Here is a 16,290-nt window from a genome sequence, read left to right on the forward strand (position 1 = left end):
TCTGGGAACCCTTCCGGCCCTGTCTGCGCAGGTGTCCCAGGTGCTGGAGCCCGGCTGCCGCACATGCATGGCAAATGTCCAGCAGGCTGCCCGGCTGTGCCGTGTTTGCCAGTCGCATGTTGTATGTCGGAGAGTTCCAGAAGGGTCGCCATGTTAGTCTGTGCACAGCAAAAACAAGGAGAGTGCTGCAGCACTTTAAAGACTAACACATTTAATTTCTGCAGGCATCAGCTTTCAGGGGCTTCAGCTCAGTTCCTCAGGTGCAGTTGGTAGAAATGTTACAGCAAATAGGCAACATATACAGGAGGCAACACACACGTATCGAAAGGCCTAGACAGCAGTGGGGGAGGTGGATGAAAGCCGGGTACTTGAGGCCTAATGACGACCATTGGGTAGGAGGTGAGAATGGGGGTCAGAGCAAATGACTTCTCGTAGTGAGAGAGCCATTGCACAGCCCGGGCTAACCCCAGCTGGGACGTGTCTGGTTCGCAGACAGTTTCTAACTCAGCCCTCTCTCTTCGGAGTCTGGTTTGACGTGTTTTTGTAGAAGTCCAGCAACTCTCCGGTCAGCGGCAGGGTGCCCCGGGAGGTGGCAGTGCTGCTCTGCGACTGGTTTGTGGATGGTACCGTTGTTTGTCTCTGATTTGTGCCCATTGATTCCTGTGCGTAGCGACAGCCAGTCCGGCCAATGTACAGGCAGTCCATGTGTCACCTGTCCAGCTGTGTCCAGCTGTGGTGTGCATGCGTGTGTGTGTGTGTGTGTGTGCACGTACGCCATTGTCCGGGCCCCGGCCCCCACGCAAAGCCCTGGGAGGGACTCCCCGCTCCTCAGCACCGCGGGACGCTGCCCAGCCCCCCGCCCCGAACCGCTGGCGTGCGCGGCCCCTTTAAGGGAGCCTGGCCCGTGGCACTACAACTCCCAGAATGCCGCGGGGCCACGTGACCTGCCCGGCTTAGGACGGGCTCACGTGACTGCCCTGCCCTACCCCGCCCTGCCCCCAGGCAGTCCGGCCGCGCCGCGGAGCAGGTCGCCAGGTGCGGGACGGAGGCTGCGACTCCGACTCCGACTCCAGCCTCCCGGTGCGCGCCGGGCCCTGACCGCCCGGGGCTGCTCGAACCGCCTCCTGCCCCCTGGGTCTCCCCGCCCCGCCCCGCGGGTGGTGAACCCGGCCCCGGCCCCGCACCTGGCATCCGCCCCTGCCCCGCACCTGCCCCGCACCCGGCCCTGCACCGCACCGCCCTTCCGAGCCGCGCCTCGGGCTGCGAGATCCGAGACTCGCGCGCGGGGAGCAGCCGCCGGCTGAGCCGCTTCACTTCGCTTCGCTTCGCTGCCGGGCCCGGGTCCTGCGCGGTGCCGGCAGCTTCTCCCGGCGGGAGCGCCGCGCCCGGCTCGCCAGGTAGCCCGGCGCTGGGACCGTCCCGGGCCGGCCAAGGGAGCCGGGGGCGGAGGGAAGGAGGGATGGAGGGACGGACGGACGGGGAGGGGGGTGAAAAGTGCCGCTCCCTGCCGCCCACCCGCAGCTCCGCCCTGCGGGCCAGGTCCGGGTCTCACCTGCTGCTTCGGGCGCCTCCCTGCCGCGGCCGGACCGACGGCGCCTTTCGAGCCAGGCTGGGGGGGGGAGCGGTGTGTGTGGGAATCCGTGGAGCTGCGGCTGCTCCCGGAGCCCCGGTTCGCGGTGGCTGAGCGGGACGGTGTGCTGCGAGCGCAGGGCAGACCTTACCGCCGCTGACCCGTGCTTTCTCCGGCAGGCTGTGGGTGGCTGAGAGTGACCGGTGTGCTGCCAGCGCAGGGCAGAGCTTACCGCAGCTGACCCGTGCTTTCTCCGCAGGCTGTGGGTGACCGAGCGGACCGGTGTGCTGCCAGCGCAGGGCAGAGCTTGCCGCCGCTAACCCGTGCTTTCTCCGGCAGGCTGTGGGTGCCCAGGACCCGCCAGGATCAGAGGGCAGCTGGGGCTGTCTGGTGGCCGAGGAAGCGTTGCTGAGACGGGAATCACCGGTTCCTAGGGAGATAGCCGGAGTCCTGCCCACGGAAGAAGGTCTCTGGGGACATGAGGTGGCCGTGTGTCTGGCTGGTCTGTCCCCTGGGCCCTCTGCTCCTGATCTCTGCTGCCACCAACCCCCCCAACATTGTGTTGATCTTTGCGGATGATTTGGGGTTTGGAGACCTGGGGAGCTATGGGCATCCCACATCAGCCACGCCCAACCTGGACAAGATGGCGGCCAGGGGCCTGAGATTCACCGACTTCTATGCCAGCTGCCCAGTCTGTAGCCCCTCTCGGTAGGTCCAGCTTCCTCCCTCTCCCGCCCATCTGCAGCCCCTCCCAGGATAAAGCAGTAAACTGGCTAGGGCTCTCTGAAGCAGGGCACTAAGGAACAGCAGAGAATTGAGTTGTGGGGCTACGGGCGTCTGTGTAACGTCTCACTCATGGCCTGCAGCCTGTAAGGGGTGACACACATCCCAGCAGGGACAGAGACAGGCTCCGTAGGAGTGGGCAGCTGCACAGCCCAGCAGATGTCTGAGGTGGTGGCAGCAGCGTGCGACTGAACAGCCACGCGGCCAGCCCTGACAGCTTGAGAGTTTCTTTTTAAAGGGTGAAATCATGGGGGCTTTGGTTTGTCTTAGCTCCTCTCCACTCTGTGTGAGTGTGAATGTGACAGTTGTAGTGCAAGGCAGCTTTGGCCTCGCTGCAGGAGCTCTCACTGGAGGCCCCAGCTGAGAGTGGGGCCCCACTGGGTAAGGCACTGTACAGACCCATACACTCCCTGCCTGCAGAGGTGACAGTCTGGTGCAAAGAACAGGTAAAGGGGTGTGATGTGGGAACTGGAACGCACACTCATTTCCACCTGCCATCCATCACATGGGCACGAGTGTGAATTCCTGCTGAGCTGGGCAGCGTTGAAAGTGGTGTGCTCCAGCTGAAAGTGTCCGTAGCTCATTGGCAAAGCCCAAGGCAGCCAGTCCCCATTAGTGCTAACGTCGCAGCTGGGGAAAGATGTGTTAAATTCTGAAGTTTGTCCAGACCAGGTGTTCTCTTTCTGCACACCCTGTCTCCCGCACAAGGCTCTCTCTCTAACACTCTGCCCTGCCCTCTTGTTAAAGGGGTAGCTCCCCTTAACCAAATACAATCATCAGGCAGCCATAAAACAATATCCGTATTTACTCTCAGTACACTGTTCAGTAACACATACCCACCCAGCGTGCCTGCACTAACTTCTGTATCTAGCCACAGGAGTCATCAGCAGGGTCTAAGTCCACATTCTTCAGCTTTACAATCCTGACCCCTTCCACGGCCGCTATTGGAATAACATGTGAGGTGGGACACCAGGCTCTTCTCCTTTGTGTGGATCAGCTCTGCAGGGAGACACAACACGCTGCCATGGGTACACAAGAAAGTGAGACCACAGTGGAGTGTCAGGCAGCAGGATTTGGTGTGTCCATTCCAGGTGCCAGGAGCAGCGTACAATCTAGTGGCTCCAGGCAGCACAGCCAAGGGTGACAAGGTCCCGTTTGGGTAGCGGGGTATGGGACGGGAAATGAGCCTGCAAGCTCTGGATGTAAAAGACTGAGCCTCTGGAATTTCAGCTAGAGAGCCAGCTCCCCCAGCAAAGTAGCAGTGTCCTAAATCTCTCTACGTAGAGGGTGACAGAGGCACAAACCCCTCGTTTGCTGTGGAAAGCCAGGCTAGCAAAGGGGCTGAGCCTGTGACTGTTACATTAGAGGTGTGGAGTCGGATGCCAGCACAGCCTGATGCAATGTGGCTCTACCGAAATTCAGGCGGTTCTATTCCTGGCTCTGCCACTGGCCTGTTTGGTGACCTTGGGCAAGTCCCTTCCCTGCTCTGTGGCCCAGCCTCCCTGTCTGTAAAATGGATCCTGTGTAAAGTGCTTGGAGATCTGCTGATGAGGAGCTGACGTGCGAAGGGGGTGGCTGAGTTACCCCAATGTACGACACCTTGGCTCGCAGGAAGGGTTGTGAAGGGCACAGAAATGTGGCAGGCAGCAGTCAGTGGAAGAGTGGGAACCAGAGCTTGGTGTTTTTAGTGCACCTTCCTCTAGGCTGCAGGGCACGGGGGGGAGAAGACACTTTCTCTGGTTGTGCTTCCCCAGCAGTGCGTGAAGGCTGGAGTCTTCGAGTCACGGCGAGACGACCTGCAGGGCAGACCAAACCTGTGGTAGATTTGTGTGCATTGGTGGAGAAGGAGCGGTGGGAGTGCACAGCATGTGGGTATGGCAGTGTGGTGCCCAGGGGCATGGGCGGTTTGCCGCAGGGGTTTGGAAAGGTGGGGTGAAGCCAAGGAGTGGGCAGCAGGAAGCTGGCAAGGCAAGGCAAGGGTGAGATTTTAAGGTGTGAATGATCATGAGGGCTAAGAAGGCACGTGCTCGCATACCACCAGGTGGCCTGTGGGCCACGACAAAGCAGTTTGGAATCCCTGATAAAATGATGAGTGTGGTGCAATTGTGTATTTGCTGATCAAAAAGCAGAGCATGAGCAGGGAGTGCAGCATCCTCCGTGTTTGACATCAGCCCAGGCCTAGGGCAGGGAGATGCACTGTCCCTGGGACTCTGGGATGTGACTGTGGGAAACGAGGTATGAGCCCAGCCCAGGACGGGCTGACTCTCAATGGTCGGTACCAGCTTTGTGGAAATGCTGCTGGTCTGGCGCTCAGCTGAGCGAGAGGTGAAGTGGTACAAAGGATGACTGGAGACTTAGAAGAAGTGGCAAGAGAGGATTTTAGAGCAATGAAGATAAACCAGATACAGGGTTGGAAGCAGATGAGCTTCCCTATAACCCTAGATAACAAGTCAGGCAGGTTAGGTACCTAGGAACACGGCCTATTGTTTTACACCAGCACGTTCTAGGAAGGAAGACAGACGAAAAGAAAGTGTCGGTGAATTTTGGGGCCAGTCAGGGAGAATGATGGTGCAGAAGTAGTTCTGCGAGGGAACTGCGGGAGGCCTTTGGAGAACCAAGTGTGGTAATGACCAACAACTGCAGTGAGCAGGACGTGGCTAGGATGACGTTCGACAGGTCAGCTGAGTGTCTCCTGAAAGACACCGACAAGCATGGTGTCGGACCCATGGCCGCTAAAGGAGGAGACAGTATTGAGCCAGACCTAAGAGCGCTTAATGTGAATGATCATTGATGGATAAAGCACGCCCCTGTCAGAACTCGGTGGGGCCGGATGGTGCGAGCGGCCAAGGACCAATGGTCTGTAGAGCCAAGTGTGGGAGAAACGGGGTGTGCTCAAACGCTGAGGAGGCCATGGTCCCAGAGTGGACTAGGCCAGGCTCCTGTATCGGACAGCGGCTAGGGCCAGCGGTGGTGCAGGGAGGTGCGAGAACCCTGTGAAATAGCCAGAGCCTAGGGCCAGTGTTTGAAAGCTGAGTACTCGTCCGGGAACAAGGCCCATGGCCCCTGGCTCTGCCAGGTTCTGCGAATGCTAATGAAAGGGAAGGGCACAGAGATGGAAAGGGGTTCAGTGTCTGAGGGGTGAGAACTCAGCGGGGATGGGGGGGAGGTGTCAGCCCACGGAGCCCCGGCTTGCCCTTGCCCTGGGCACTGGGACCACTGAACGAAGTACCTTGCTTCAGGGGCTTGACTAGGCTCCTTCCCCTGGCCAGGGACTGGGCTGGGCTAATGACTCAGCAGCCCTGTGGCTTGGCAACCCCATAGCCGGGGGGCTGGGCTGGAGGATGGGAGGGCCCCAGGGTGGGGGTTGGGCAGGGCTGGGCAGGCTGGCTGGGAGCTCAGCAGTGACAAGGCAGCCCCCCCCTCCCTCCCCCGGGTGCGGCCCAGGACTCTTGGGGCTGCTTCAACCTTTCTCGGCTCCTCTCGTCCCCAGGGCGGCCCTGCTGACGGGTCGGTACCAGACGCGCTCTGGGATTTACCCCGGCGTCTTCTACCCTGGCTCCAAGGGAGGTCTCCCTCTGGCCGAGGTCACCATCGCGGAGGTGCTGAAGGCTCGGGGTTACGCTACGGCCATGGTCGGCAAATGGCACCTGGGGCTGGGGGCCAACGGCTCCTTCCTGCCCATCCACCAGGGCTTTGACCACTTCCTGGGCGTGCCCTACTCCCACGACCAGGTGAGACCTCGGGTGTCCCAGGCCGCCCGGCAAGGCTGGGACCGTGTCTGGGGCCCTGGAAGGCACCAGTACAATGTTGGGGGGAGGCACCCTGGGGAGATGGGAGACCTGGGCAGGGCTGGGCTGGGGCCTGGCTTGGGAAGGTGCCCGAGGCAGACGGGGTCTGGGCAGGGATCCGGGCTGGCTCAGGAACGGCAGGGCCACTGACTGGGTGGCTGCGGGGCATGGCTGGCTTGGGAGGAGGTTGCTGGGTCTGGAGCTGTCCGGAGGGGGGGCTGGGCTGAGTGGATGGGGGTTGGGCAGTGTCTTGGGGGGCTGGGTGAGGCAGCTGGATCTGGGTCTTTGTGGGTTATGGGGTGGGTGAACAGGGGCTGGCTGGGGGCACAGGCTGAGTTGATGTGGGGCTGGGAGGAGCACACAGGGTCAGTTTCTTGGAGGGCGTGGACGCGGTTGAGAGGGATGGCTGGGCAGTGGGTGGGGCGGGCTGGACTCCCCCTTCCCTGGTGGAGTCAGTGTGCTCCCCTTTGCCAGGCGGGGGTTATGCCTGGCAGTCCCTGGCGTGCGGGGTGAAGGGAATAATGGGACCTAGCCCTGGGAGGTGGGGTGGGAGCGGCGCCTGGGATAAGGGGGATCTAGTCCTTGGGTCTCTGGAGGGAGGGTTGGGTTTGGGGTGCTGTAGGGGAGGAGGGACTGTAGGTTGCTGTAGGGTGGGATAGGGTCCTGGCCTCTGGGGGAGAAGTGAAGAGTGCTGGTCTCTGGAGTGTTTTAGGGGGTGCGAACTGATCATTGGTGGGATGTGGAGCCTAGTCCTTGGGGCACTGGGTCTTGGGGCCTGGTCTGGCGCGTTGGGGCTCAGGTGGGGGGCCTGTACCCCGCTGGCGCCCAGGGCAGGGATGCAGAGCAGAGCTTTCTGTCTTCTCCCTCCAGGGCCCCTGCCAGAACCTCACCTGCTTCCCCCCCGACACCAAGTGCTTTGGGACATGTGACCAGGGTGTGGTGCCCATCCCGCTGTTCCTCAACCAGAGCATCCTGCAGCAGCCCCTCACCTTTCCCCAGCTGGTGCCGGTCTACGACAAGTTCTCGTGTGACTTCATTGCTGCCTGTGCGCGGCAGGGCCGCCCCTTCCTGCTCTACTACGCCTCCCACGTAGGTGCCGGGCTGGGGATACCCGCACATGCCGGGACAAAGCGGCCTGGGGCTGGGGTGGGCATGGGCACCTGGGGTTGGCCGGGATGGAGGGCAGGTGGGGCACCTGGATATGCCGGGGGGGCAAGCTGGGAGGCCTCAGCATGGCCTGGGTGGTGGTGGAGGGGCCTAGAGATACTGGGGGGCAGGAAGAGGAGGCATCTGTACCCCCTGTGCCTGTAGCACGGAGCATTGGCCGTGATGGATGATCCGTGCTTGTCCCCAGAGGAGGAGAAAAGCCCGCTATGTCCCCGTGCCCACAGCTTCCTCTCTGGCTGAGCTCCAGGCAGCCCCCGGCTCTGGTGGGAGAGGTGTCTGCAGAGCAGGGCAGGGCAGGGAACAGCCTCGTGCTGGGATCCCCTCTCACTGGCTGCCGCTTTCCCCAGCACACCCACTACCCCCAGTTTGGGAGCCAGGAGTACGTGGGCCAGTCGCTGCGCGGGCCCTTTGGGGACGCCCTCATGGAGTTCGATGGCTCAGTGGGGCGCTTGCTCCAGGCATTGCAGGAGAACGGCCTGGAGGGGAGCACGTTGGTCTTCTTCACCGCCGACAATGGGTGAGTGTTAGTGAGCTGGGGAGCCCCCCTCCCCTGCCAGTCCTGCTCCTGGACAGGAGTCTGTGGGGCTGATCACGGGGTCTGGGGGGTGGGACTCTCCCCTGCCAGTCCTGCTCCTGGACAGGAGGCTGTGGGGCTGAACACAGGGTCTGGGGGGGTGGGACTCTCCCCTGCCAGTCCTGCTCCTGGACAGGAGGCTGTGGGGCTGAACACGGGGTCTGGGGGGTGGGACTCTCCCCTGCCAGTCCTGCTCTGGGACAGGAGGCTGTGGGGCTGAACACGGGGTCTGGGGGGGGGTGAGACTCTTCTTCCCAGCCCTGGGACAGGAGGCTGTGGGGCTGAACACGGGGTCTGCTCTCCCCTGCCAGTCCCCTGGGACAGAGCTGTGCTGAACACGGGGTCTTCTGTGAGCCCATCCCACCGCCACCCCCGCACGGGCTGGTCACTGCCCACATTCGGGGACCCCGTGGGCTGGTTGCACCCCCCGCCCACCCTGTGGGTCAGTCAGGATTTGCTGTTGCTGCTGCCCGGGTTCCTGTGCCCCTCGGAGCAGCTGCGTGGCATTGACCTCGCTGGGTTCCCGTCGGACCCTCGCGCTGGCGCTTTGCGGACAGGAAAGGCCCCGTGGATACGACAGTCGCCCTTGGCCCGAGGCTGGGAGCTGCTCTAGCCCGAGCCCCTGCGGTCACTGCAGAGCAGCAGCGACGGCGCCCGTCCGTCCATCGCCTCCCACGGCTGTCTGTGGGGTGCCAGAGCACCGGAGTGGGGCACGTCTTACAGGAAACAGCGAGTGTGGAACCGCAAAGCCTGGCAGCGGCTTGCGGCTGGCTTGTGTGGGGCACAGGAGGGACGTTCAGGAAATGGGGTGTGGGCAGGGAGGACGGTGGGATGGGGATTCAGGGGTGCTCCTGGGACCCCCGGAGTTTCAGAGGAGTGCATTGGGATGGGGCAGGGGTTTGGGCCCATCCCATGTATCGGGGTGCCCCGCAGGTGGGGCAGGGGGGACTGGGGGCAGGTAGGGGATGGATGTATCGGGGTTCAGGGAGGTGGGGGGGGCAGGAGGGGCTGTGGGCAGATGGGGCAGGGGTTTGGGGCAGGAGGGGATGGATGTATCGGGTGCTCAGGGCAGGTGGGGCAGGGGTAGGAGGGTGCTGGGGGCAGGTAGGGGATGGATGTATCGGGGTGCTCAGGGCAGGTGGGGCAGGGGCAGGAGGGTGCTGTGGGCAGATGGGGCAGGGGTTTGGGGCAGGAGGGGATGGATGTATCGGGTGCTCAGGGCAGGTGGGGCAGGGGTAGGAGGGTGCTGGGGGCAGGTAGGGGATGGATGTATCGGGGTGCTCAGGGCAGGTGGGGCAGGGGCAGGAGGGTGCTGTGGGCAGATGGGGCAGGGGTTTGGGGCAGGAGGGGATGGATGTATGTGGGGTGCTCAGGGCAGGTGGGGCAGGGGTAGGAGGGTGCTGGGGGCAGGTAGGGGATGGATGTATCGGGGTGCTCAGGGCAGGTGGGGCAGGGGCAGGAGGGTGCTGTGGGCAGATGGGGCAGGGGTTTCGGGCAGGAGGGGATGGATGTATCGGGTGCTCAGGGCAGGTGGGGCAGGGGTAGGAGGGTGCTGGGGGCAGGTCGGGGATGGATGTATCGGGGTGCTCAGGGCAGGTGGGGCAGGGGCAGGAGGGTGCTGTGGGCAGATGGGGCAGGGGTTTGGGGCAGGAGGGGATGGATGTATCGGTTGCTACGGGCAGGTGGGGCAGGGGTAGGAGGGTGCTGGGGGCAGGTAGGGGATGGATGTATCGGGGTGCTCAGGGGGTGCTCAGATGGGGCAGGTTTGGGGCAGGGGGCAGGAGGGTGCTGTGGGGCAGGGGTTTGGGGCAGGAGGGGATGGATGTATCGGGGTGCTCAGGGCAGGTGGGGCAGGGGCAGGAGGGGCTGTGGGCAGATGGGGCAGGGGTTTGGGGCAGGAGGGGATGGATGTATCGGGGTGCTCAGGGCAGGTGGGGCAGGGGCAGGAGGGTGCTGGGGGCAGGGGGCAGGTAGGGGATGGATGTATCGGGTGCTCAGGGCAGGTGGGGCAGGGGCAGGAGGGTGCTGTGGGCAGATGGGGCAGGGGTTTGGGGCAGGAGGGGATGGATGTATCGGGTGCTCAGGGCAGGTGGGGCAGGGGCAGGAGGGTGCTGGGGGCAGGGTTTGGGGCAGGAGGGGATGGATGTATCGGGTGCTCAGGGCAGGTGGGGCAGGGGCAGGAGGGTGCTGTGGGCAGATGGGGCAGGGGTTTGGGGCAGGTAGGGGATGGATGTATCGGGTGCTCAGGGCAGGTGGGGCAGGGGCAGGAGAGTGCTGGGGGCAGGGGACATGTGACATGACCTGTAAGTTACAGAATTCATCTGATTTCAGGTTGCCGGGGAGCTCCGAGTGCTCCCCCTTCCCTGTAGCCTGGCTTCGCTCAGCCCCCCGGTGCGCTCTGGGGCAGTGTGTGGGGGGCACTAGGGCAGGGAAGGCCCCTCCCACCCTGGAGCTTGCCACGCTCGCCCCCCACTTCCCATGCCTCTGCCGGCAAGTGGAGCGGTTTGGGGCAGGGAGGTCCCAGCCCTGCGGCGCCTTTCGCTGCGGCCAGCCAGCGCGGTGGGCACGGGGCGGGGCAGCGGGCGTTAAGCCGTGTGCGTGCTGACGAGGTGCTCTCCTCTTCCCGCAGCCCCGAGACCATGCGAATGGCCCGCGGGGGCAGCTCGGGCCTCCTGAAGTGTGGGAAGGGCACGACCTACGAGGGCGGGATGCGGGAGCCTGCGGTGGCCTATTGGCCGGGCCGGATCTCCGCGGGTAAGCCCTGGCGCTGCTGACGGTTGCTCTGTGCTGCTGGCACAGGGCGCAGGCTGTGGTCCCCCCCCTGCCCTGAGGCCCAGCAGTTTCCGCATGACCTGGCCTGCGGATGGACGGGCTGACACCGCAGCTTGGAGGGCCCCGTGTTGGCCCCAGGGGTTATGCACCCCCTGCACCCCCTGCCTGGGGGCTGGGTGGGGGAGGTGACGGAGGAGTGTGGGGCTGGTAGGGCAGAGGATCCAAAGGCCTCACCCCTGAGTAGGAGGAGCAGGGGCCCTCGTGCCTGTTGCTGAGTGGGTCTGCAGGCCTGGCGCCCCGTCTGCTGGGAGAGGAGGCCGTCATCTCAGGCCTTCTCAGCCCCTCTGCTCTAGGCCCCGGGGTGCTGGGTGAGGATTGAGGTCCCTGCCCCAGGGAGGTTGGGGGACCCTCGGGTGAGGGAGGGGATCTGGCGCTTGGACGACGGGGAGGGTAGGGGAGATGGTGCTGAGACCATTGTGGGGACAGCACGGGTTGAGGCGTGGACTAATGGTGCCTGAGCCTTTTCCCTTGTGTCTGTGGCTGGGTGCCAGGCGTGACCCACGAGCTGGCCAGCACCCTGGACATCCTGCCAACCCTGGCTGCGCTGGCCGGGGCGCCGCGCCCCAGTGTCCCGTTGGACGGCTATGACCTGAGCCCAGTGCTCTTTGGAGGTGGGAAGGTGAGTGTGCTGGGCCGGCGCTGATATTCTCATGCTGGGAGCGTGGGGGGCACCTGTGTGTCAGACAGGCTACCCTTGCCAGTGGGTGTCCTGAATGCTGTCTGCTGGGAGAGGGCAGGCCCGGGGCGAGGGGTGGGGTTGACTCAGGGCATGTCTACAAGGCAATAGAAAACACTGAGCCCGAGTCTGAGCCCCGGTCAGCTGACGCTGGGGAGCTATGAAATTGCAGTGCGGCCCTTCAGGCCTGGGCTGGATCCCGGCTCTGAGACCCCGTCCTGTCTCCTTCGCTTGCATGGCCACTGGCCCGGTGCCACCGCGTCCCATCTCCTTCCCTGGCCATGGCCACTGGCCTGTCTGGCCATGGCTTAGCTGCTGCCCTCCCCTGCCCCATACATGGCTCGGCCACTGCCCCGCATGACTCCGTGCTGGTTGCTCCCTGCAGAGCCCCCGGCAGACGATGTTCTATTACCCGTCCAACCCCAGCGAACTGCTCGGCGTCTTTGCTGTCAGATACGGGAAGCACAAGGCCCATTTCTTCACCCAAGGTAACTGCCCCTGCGTGGTGGAATGGGCAAGCTCCCGCTCCAGCTCCCTGGCATATTTCTCAGTGCTCCGCTTGTGGTTCCCAGGCTGAGTGAGGCAGTGGCTTAAGCTGCTGTTTGCATTTGTCTCCCAGGTTCCTTCGCCAGCGGGATGACCCCTGACCAGGACTGCCATGGGATGACTCCCATGACGCCCCACGAGCCCCCACTGCTCTTTGACCTGGAGGCTGACCCTGCAGAGAACTATAACCTGCTGAAGGGCGGCACTGTGGGGCCAGAGCTGCTGCAGGTGCTGCGGGAGATGCAGCTGCGGAAGGCGCTCTTCGACCAGCGCATGGAGTTTGGGGAAAGCCAGATGGGGAAAGGCATAGACCCTGCCCTCCAGCCCTGCTGCACCCCCAGCTGCACCCCCAAGCCCTCCTGCTGCCGCTGCCCCTAGCCTCCCTGCTGCCTCTGCATCCTCTAACTCTCCCTTGCCACTGCCTGTGCTCCACCTGCTGCTCGAAAGCCTCCTGCTGCTGGGCCCCAGCCCTCCACAACCACACTCTGAAGTGCCTGCTCCAGTCTCCCAAAACCTGCCTGAAGCCAATGCTTCCCTGGCCGGGGGAGCTGCCCCCAGGCTCTCCAGTTCCTCGGGCCTGAAGCTGAAGCTCCCCCACATGTGGGGTGAGCTGCTAGTCATTTCGGGGAGAGGGGCGAGGGGGTGACCTCTGCACAGGGAGACCTGTGGACGTTTGACACTCACTGTGCCTGAGTGCAGTGACCCCTCCGGAGTCCACTCAGCTCCAAAACAAAGCAAGGGGCATGCCCCCGGAACCAGCACCCCGCTGCAGCCCAGCCCGCTCGAGCGGAAAGGCCAGGGGTGGAGTGTGGCTAGCTCTGGGATGGCCACCTGCTGGACCTGAGCGAGAGGCCATAAGATGAGCAGAGTGGGCCAAGTGCAAGCTAAGATACTGGCATTCCCAGACAGGCATATAACAACTATTAACAGCTTCTCGGCACTTCACCGAGGATGGGGGGTCTTGTGTGGTCTCTGCTGAAAGCGAAGAACTAGCTGGTTGTCATGGTTCTTGCAGGACCTTTGTATGGGAAATGTTTTGAGAGAGACGTAGAATATTATGTTCCAAATCCACTGGGGATGAAGCACGTCGGGTGGGATGGGTCTCAGCTCACTCAGGAGTGAGAACAGTCAGTGCTTTTTGGCCCAGCTCAGACCTGTGTTTGCAGTCTGGACCAGATCCAGGCCTTAGCATCAACAAAGACAAAAGAACCCCAAGGAAAGACTCTGACAAAGGGACCCTCAGGGCTGAGCTGAAGATAAAGAAACGCCCGATTATGAAAAAAGATAAAAAGTCTGGGAGTGTGTAAGAGAAGAAGAAAGGGCACAAGACGTGATCCTTTACGGAGATGACACTCTGCCAGTGGAAGTCTGATGAAAAGTGGATCCCAGCTCTCTGGACTGGACAGGTGACGGACAGACTGACCACTAGGTGAGAAATACCTTCTCAGGCAAGAAAGTAACTTGTTAACAACGATAGGCTCTAGGATACGTTTGATGTTTTTCTTTTACCTGTAACCTCATGTTTCCAAATCCTTTTCCTTGTTTTTATTTGAATCTGTAACTCAAGCTTTGTTAAATAAACTTAAATCTGGTTTTACTGTGGTCGTGTCTAGGTGCATTGTGCTAAGAAGAGTGTGATGTCAGTAAACTGGGGTGCGCTGCTTCCAGAGAGGCAGTGCGTGGGTGTGCATGGTGGGTGTGCAGAAGATAAAGGACTAGGCGCCTGTGTGTGATGAGGTAGGGTGTGTAAATTGTAGCCTGCAGAGGGAAAGAACGGGTTGTTGGAGCCCTAGGCATAACTAGCAGTATGAACCAAAGACTGTAAACCAGAGTAGACCTGGTGTTGGCAGAATAACAACACACTATGGTGATCGAGAAACAGTAAAAGCAAGGGTGTGACTACAGCGAGGTCTCAAGGTCTCTGATCCCATCCAGAGCAGAGGGGATAGCCATGTGAATGGCTGTCATGCCTCCAGGATGGAGATCTGTGAGATGTCTGACAGTTTGCAGCACATCAGTCGCAGTTTGACCCTTTCCATCTCTGGAGCAAGCATGCACATCTTCCATGCTGGGTGTGGCCATGGTTTGGAGCTAGCCATGTGTGCCGTGGGGAGGCAAAGCCTGCACAGCTGGGTCGTCGAGTTGATTTTTTGTTTGGTACGTTGTATTAGCTAACGCCAAGTAAGCACATTCCTGACTGGAGAGGATGGTACAGAAACACATTAAACAAATTCCCCAGAGATAGTACAGGAACACAGCAACCCCTCCTCAGATAAGGGTGGGATGATAGCATAATGGCTAAGGGTGTTTTGTTTAAACTAGCAGGTACCTAACAACCTCGGGAGTGTAATCCGTAACTTGTTTGTATCAGTGTGTAAAAGGAGAAGTCATCGGAAGGGCATCTTTGTGCTGGCCGAGGGGACAGGATCCTGGTGTCCTGACTGAGCCGGTACTAGTGTTGTGAGCACAGGTTAGCCGGGGTGCTAGTACCGCGCGTCGTCGACAATAAACCTGGCTGCGTGTGTTTGCCACTGAACTGAGCCTTTGGTCTTTCTTAAGGACACCGTGGCGGTCTGCTGAGCCAGCATGCTGCATTCCAAGAGCAGGAACACTCCAGTGCTAACAGCCGCCCGGAGTACCGCCCTTGTGCTGCCTGCCCCTGGGCAGAGACCAGACTCCCTCACGCTGTAACAGGTGGTAGCAGTTCACCCTGGACACCTCGGTTATCCCAGAAACTCGCTCAGAGTGCCAGACCCCGGGCAAGTGAGAGCAGAGGCCACTTCTGTTGAGTGATTCTGTGGGGTTTGGCTGTGTCTGTGTTGAGACTGTGCTAGGGTGATCAGTGCCAAGGGGACACCTGAGCTAGATGCAGATAGGGAGGGCGGGAGCAGCTTTATTTTACCCCAACGCACAACCTGTCCTAAGCAGGCTGGCTGTTTGTCCTTGGGGCTAGGACACACCTTATGGGACTGTTTGGCAAGTGCTTGGCACCCAGTGAGAGCTACTGTAAATCATGGTTTAAAACATGGCTTTGCTAAATCAGTTTCTTATAGTTATGGGAGCAGAGTCCCAAACACTAAACCCTTCCCCACTGTTCCATCCTGCATGTGAGAGAGAGAGAGAGACACTTTCAGCTTGGCGGGCAGAGCCAAGCACAGTGCTGACGCGAAGCAAATGATGACTATTCAGAAGCGGAGTCAGCGTTGGTGTTAATTACCAAAACACTTGAATCCTTGAGCAGCCTGGGGCTGCATGCTGGGTTAGGAAATGCAGTGAGAATTGTATTCCAGACGCAGGTGCTGGGCTGGGGCCATACGCTGAAAGACCGGGCTAGACGCTAAAGCACAATGCCAGGCACAGGGACCTTGGGATGGGCTCGTGCGTTTGCGTTAGTATTGGCTAACACTTTTTCTTCTTCACATTCTGTACCTTTGGTTTTTCTGAAGGCAGACACCATGTGTGCTGGTGCCCTGATGCGTTTTCAGAGGCAGCCAGGAGCTGTGCTGATGTGAGCAACATTTATATAAATGTCAGTGCAGCTGCAATGTGATTAGGGCATTTTTCAGTTCTCAGCAGAACAGGCAGCACTGGGGCCAACAGGCGCTCATTGAGGGCGGGATCTGGGGCCATAGCCAAGTGGTGGGTTTTTAATGGATGCAGATTAAACCAGTGCAACCTCCTGTGTGACACTGCTAATTCGATTTCACCGTGGTTTATAGTGGGATAGCTGAAATTGACTCCTGGATGATTTAAGACAAGCTTGAATTGCATTAGCAGTGTCCATGCAGGTGTTTGGTAGTGGTTTAAATCAATACAGAACAGTTTTAGTGAAACTGGTTCAGCCTGTGGGTGGAGACCAGGCCTAAAAGGGGGCACAAGACTGTAGCGCTCCTGGGGCAGGAAGAAGTGAATTTGCTCATGCTTCTGTGGCTTCAGCTGGAGAAGTGAGGAGAGCTGTGCAGAGAAAGGTACGACCCTTTCACTGAGGATTCATTCAACAACGGTTTGTGGAAAACCGATCCTGTCAAGCTAATTTGATAGCTTTTATTGATGCGATTATTAGTTTGGTTGATAGAGAATATAGTGTTGAGGTTAGAAGATAAGAGACTGGACTAGATGGACCATTGGTCTGACCCAGTATGGCCATTCCTATGTTCTTACAGTATATTAGACTTCTGTAAGGTATTTGGCTTGGATTGCATGACATTTTGAATAAAAACTCAGGCCAATATAATGTTAACATGACACAAATTAAATGGATTGAAAGATGGCCGATAGGTCTCAAAATGTAACTGTAAATGGGGAATTATGGACAGGATGCCTTTCTAATAGGGTCCTGCGGGGGTAGTTTCTT

General features: G+C 60.4%; 1 protein-coding gene across 2 annotated transcripts; it reads left to right on the top strand.

The window, feature by feature from the left end:
• Nucleotides 1–951: 951 nt before the first annotated feature.
• On the top strand, nucleotides 952–13,538 carry ARSA (arylsulfatase A). 2 transcript variants are annotated; one of them, XM_067550779.1, is made up of 9 exons: nucleotides 952–1,035; nucleotides 1,910–2,278; nucleotides 5,844–6,084; nucleotides 7,012–7,230; nucleotides 7,656–7,825; nucleotides 10,512–10,636; nucleotides 11,206–11,333; nucleotides 11,776–11,878; nucleotides 12,010–13,538. In XM_067550779.1, the coding sequence occupies exons 2-9, from the start codon at nucleotides 2,049–2,051 to the stop codon at nucleotides 12,312–12,314; spliced, it is 1,521 nt and encodes a 506-aa protein (XP_067406880.1). In that variant the 5' UTR covers nucleotides 952–1,035; nucleotides 1,910–2,048; the 3' UTR covers nucleotides 12,315–13,538. The 2 variants fall into 2 exon arrangements, with proteins under 2 accessions (XP_067406880.1, XP_067406129.1); XM_067550028.1 differs by lacking the exon at nucleotides 952–1,035 and adding an exon at nucleotides 1,229–1,397.
• Nucleotides 13,539–16,290: the final 2,752 nt, after the last annotated feature.

This window comes from Emydura macquarii, unplaced genomic scaffold, assembly GCF_026122565.2.
Source record: "Emydura macquarii macquarii isolate MOO-44397 ecotype Brisbane River unplaced genomic scaffold, CSIRO-AGI_Emac_v2 contig_6, whole genome shotgun sequence".
NCBI classification, from domain to species: Eukaryota; Metazoa; Chordata; order Testudines; family Chelidae; genus Emydura; species Emydura macquarii.

Coding starts and splice junctions, on each gene's coding strand:
- ARSA (XM_067550779.1), top strand. CDS start 2,049: ATGAGGTGGCCGTGTGTCTGGCTGGTCTGTCCCCTGGGCCCTCTGCTC. Junction 6,085..7,011: donor TGCCCTACTCCCACGACCAG/GTGAGACCTCGG, acceptor TTCTCCCTCCAG/GGCCCCTGCCAGAACCTCAC. Junction 11,334..11,775: donor TGCTCTTTGGAGGTGGGAAG/GTGAGTGTGCTG, acceptor TGCTCCCTGCAG/AGCCCCCGGCAGACGATGTT.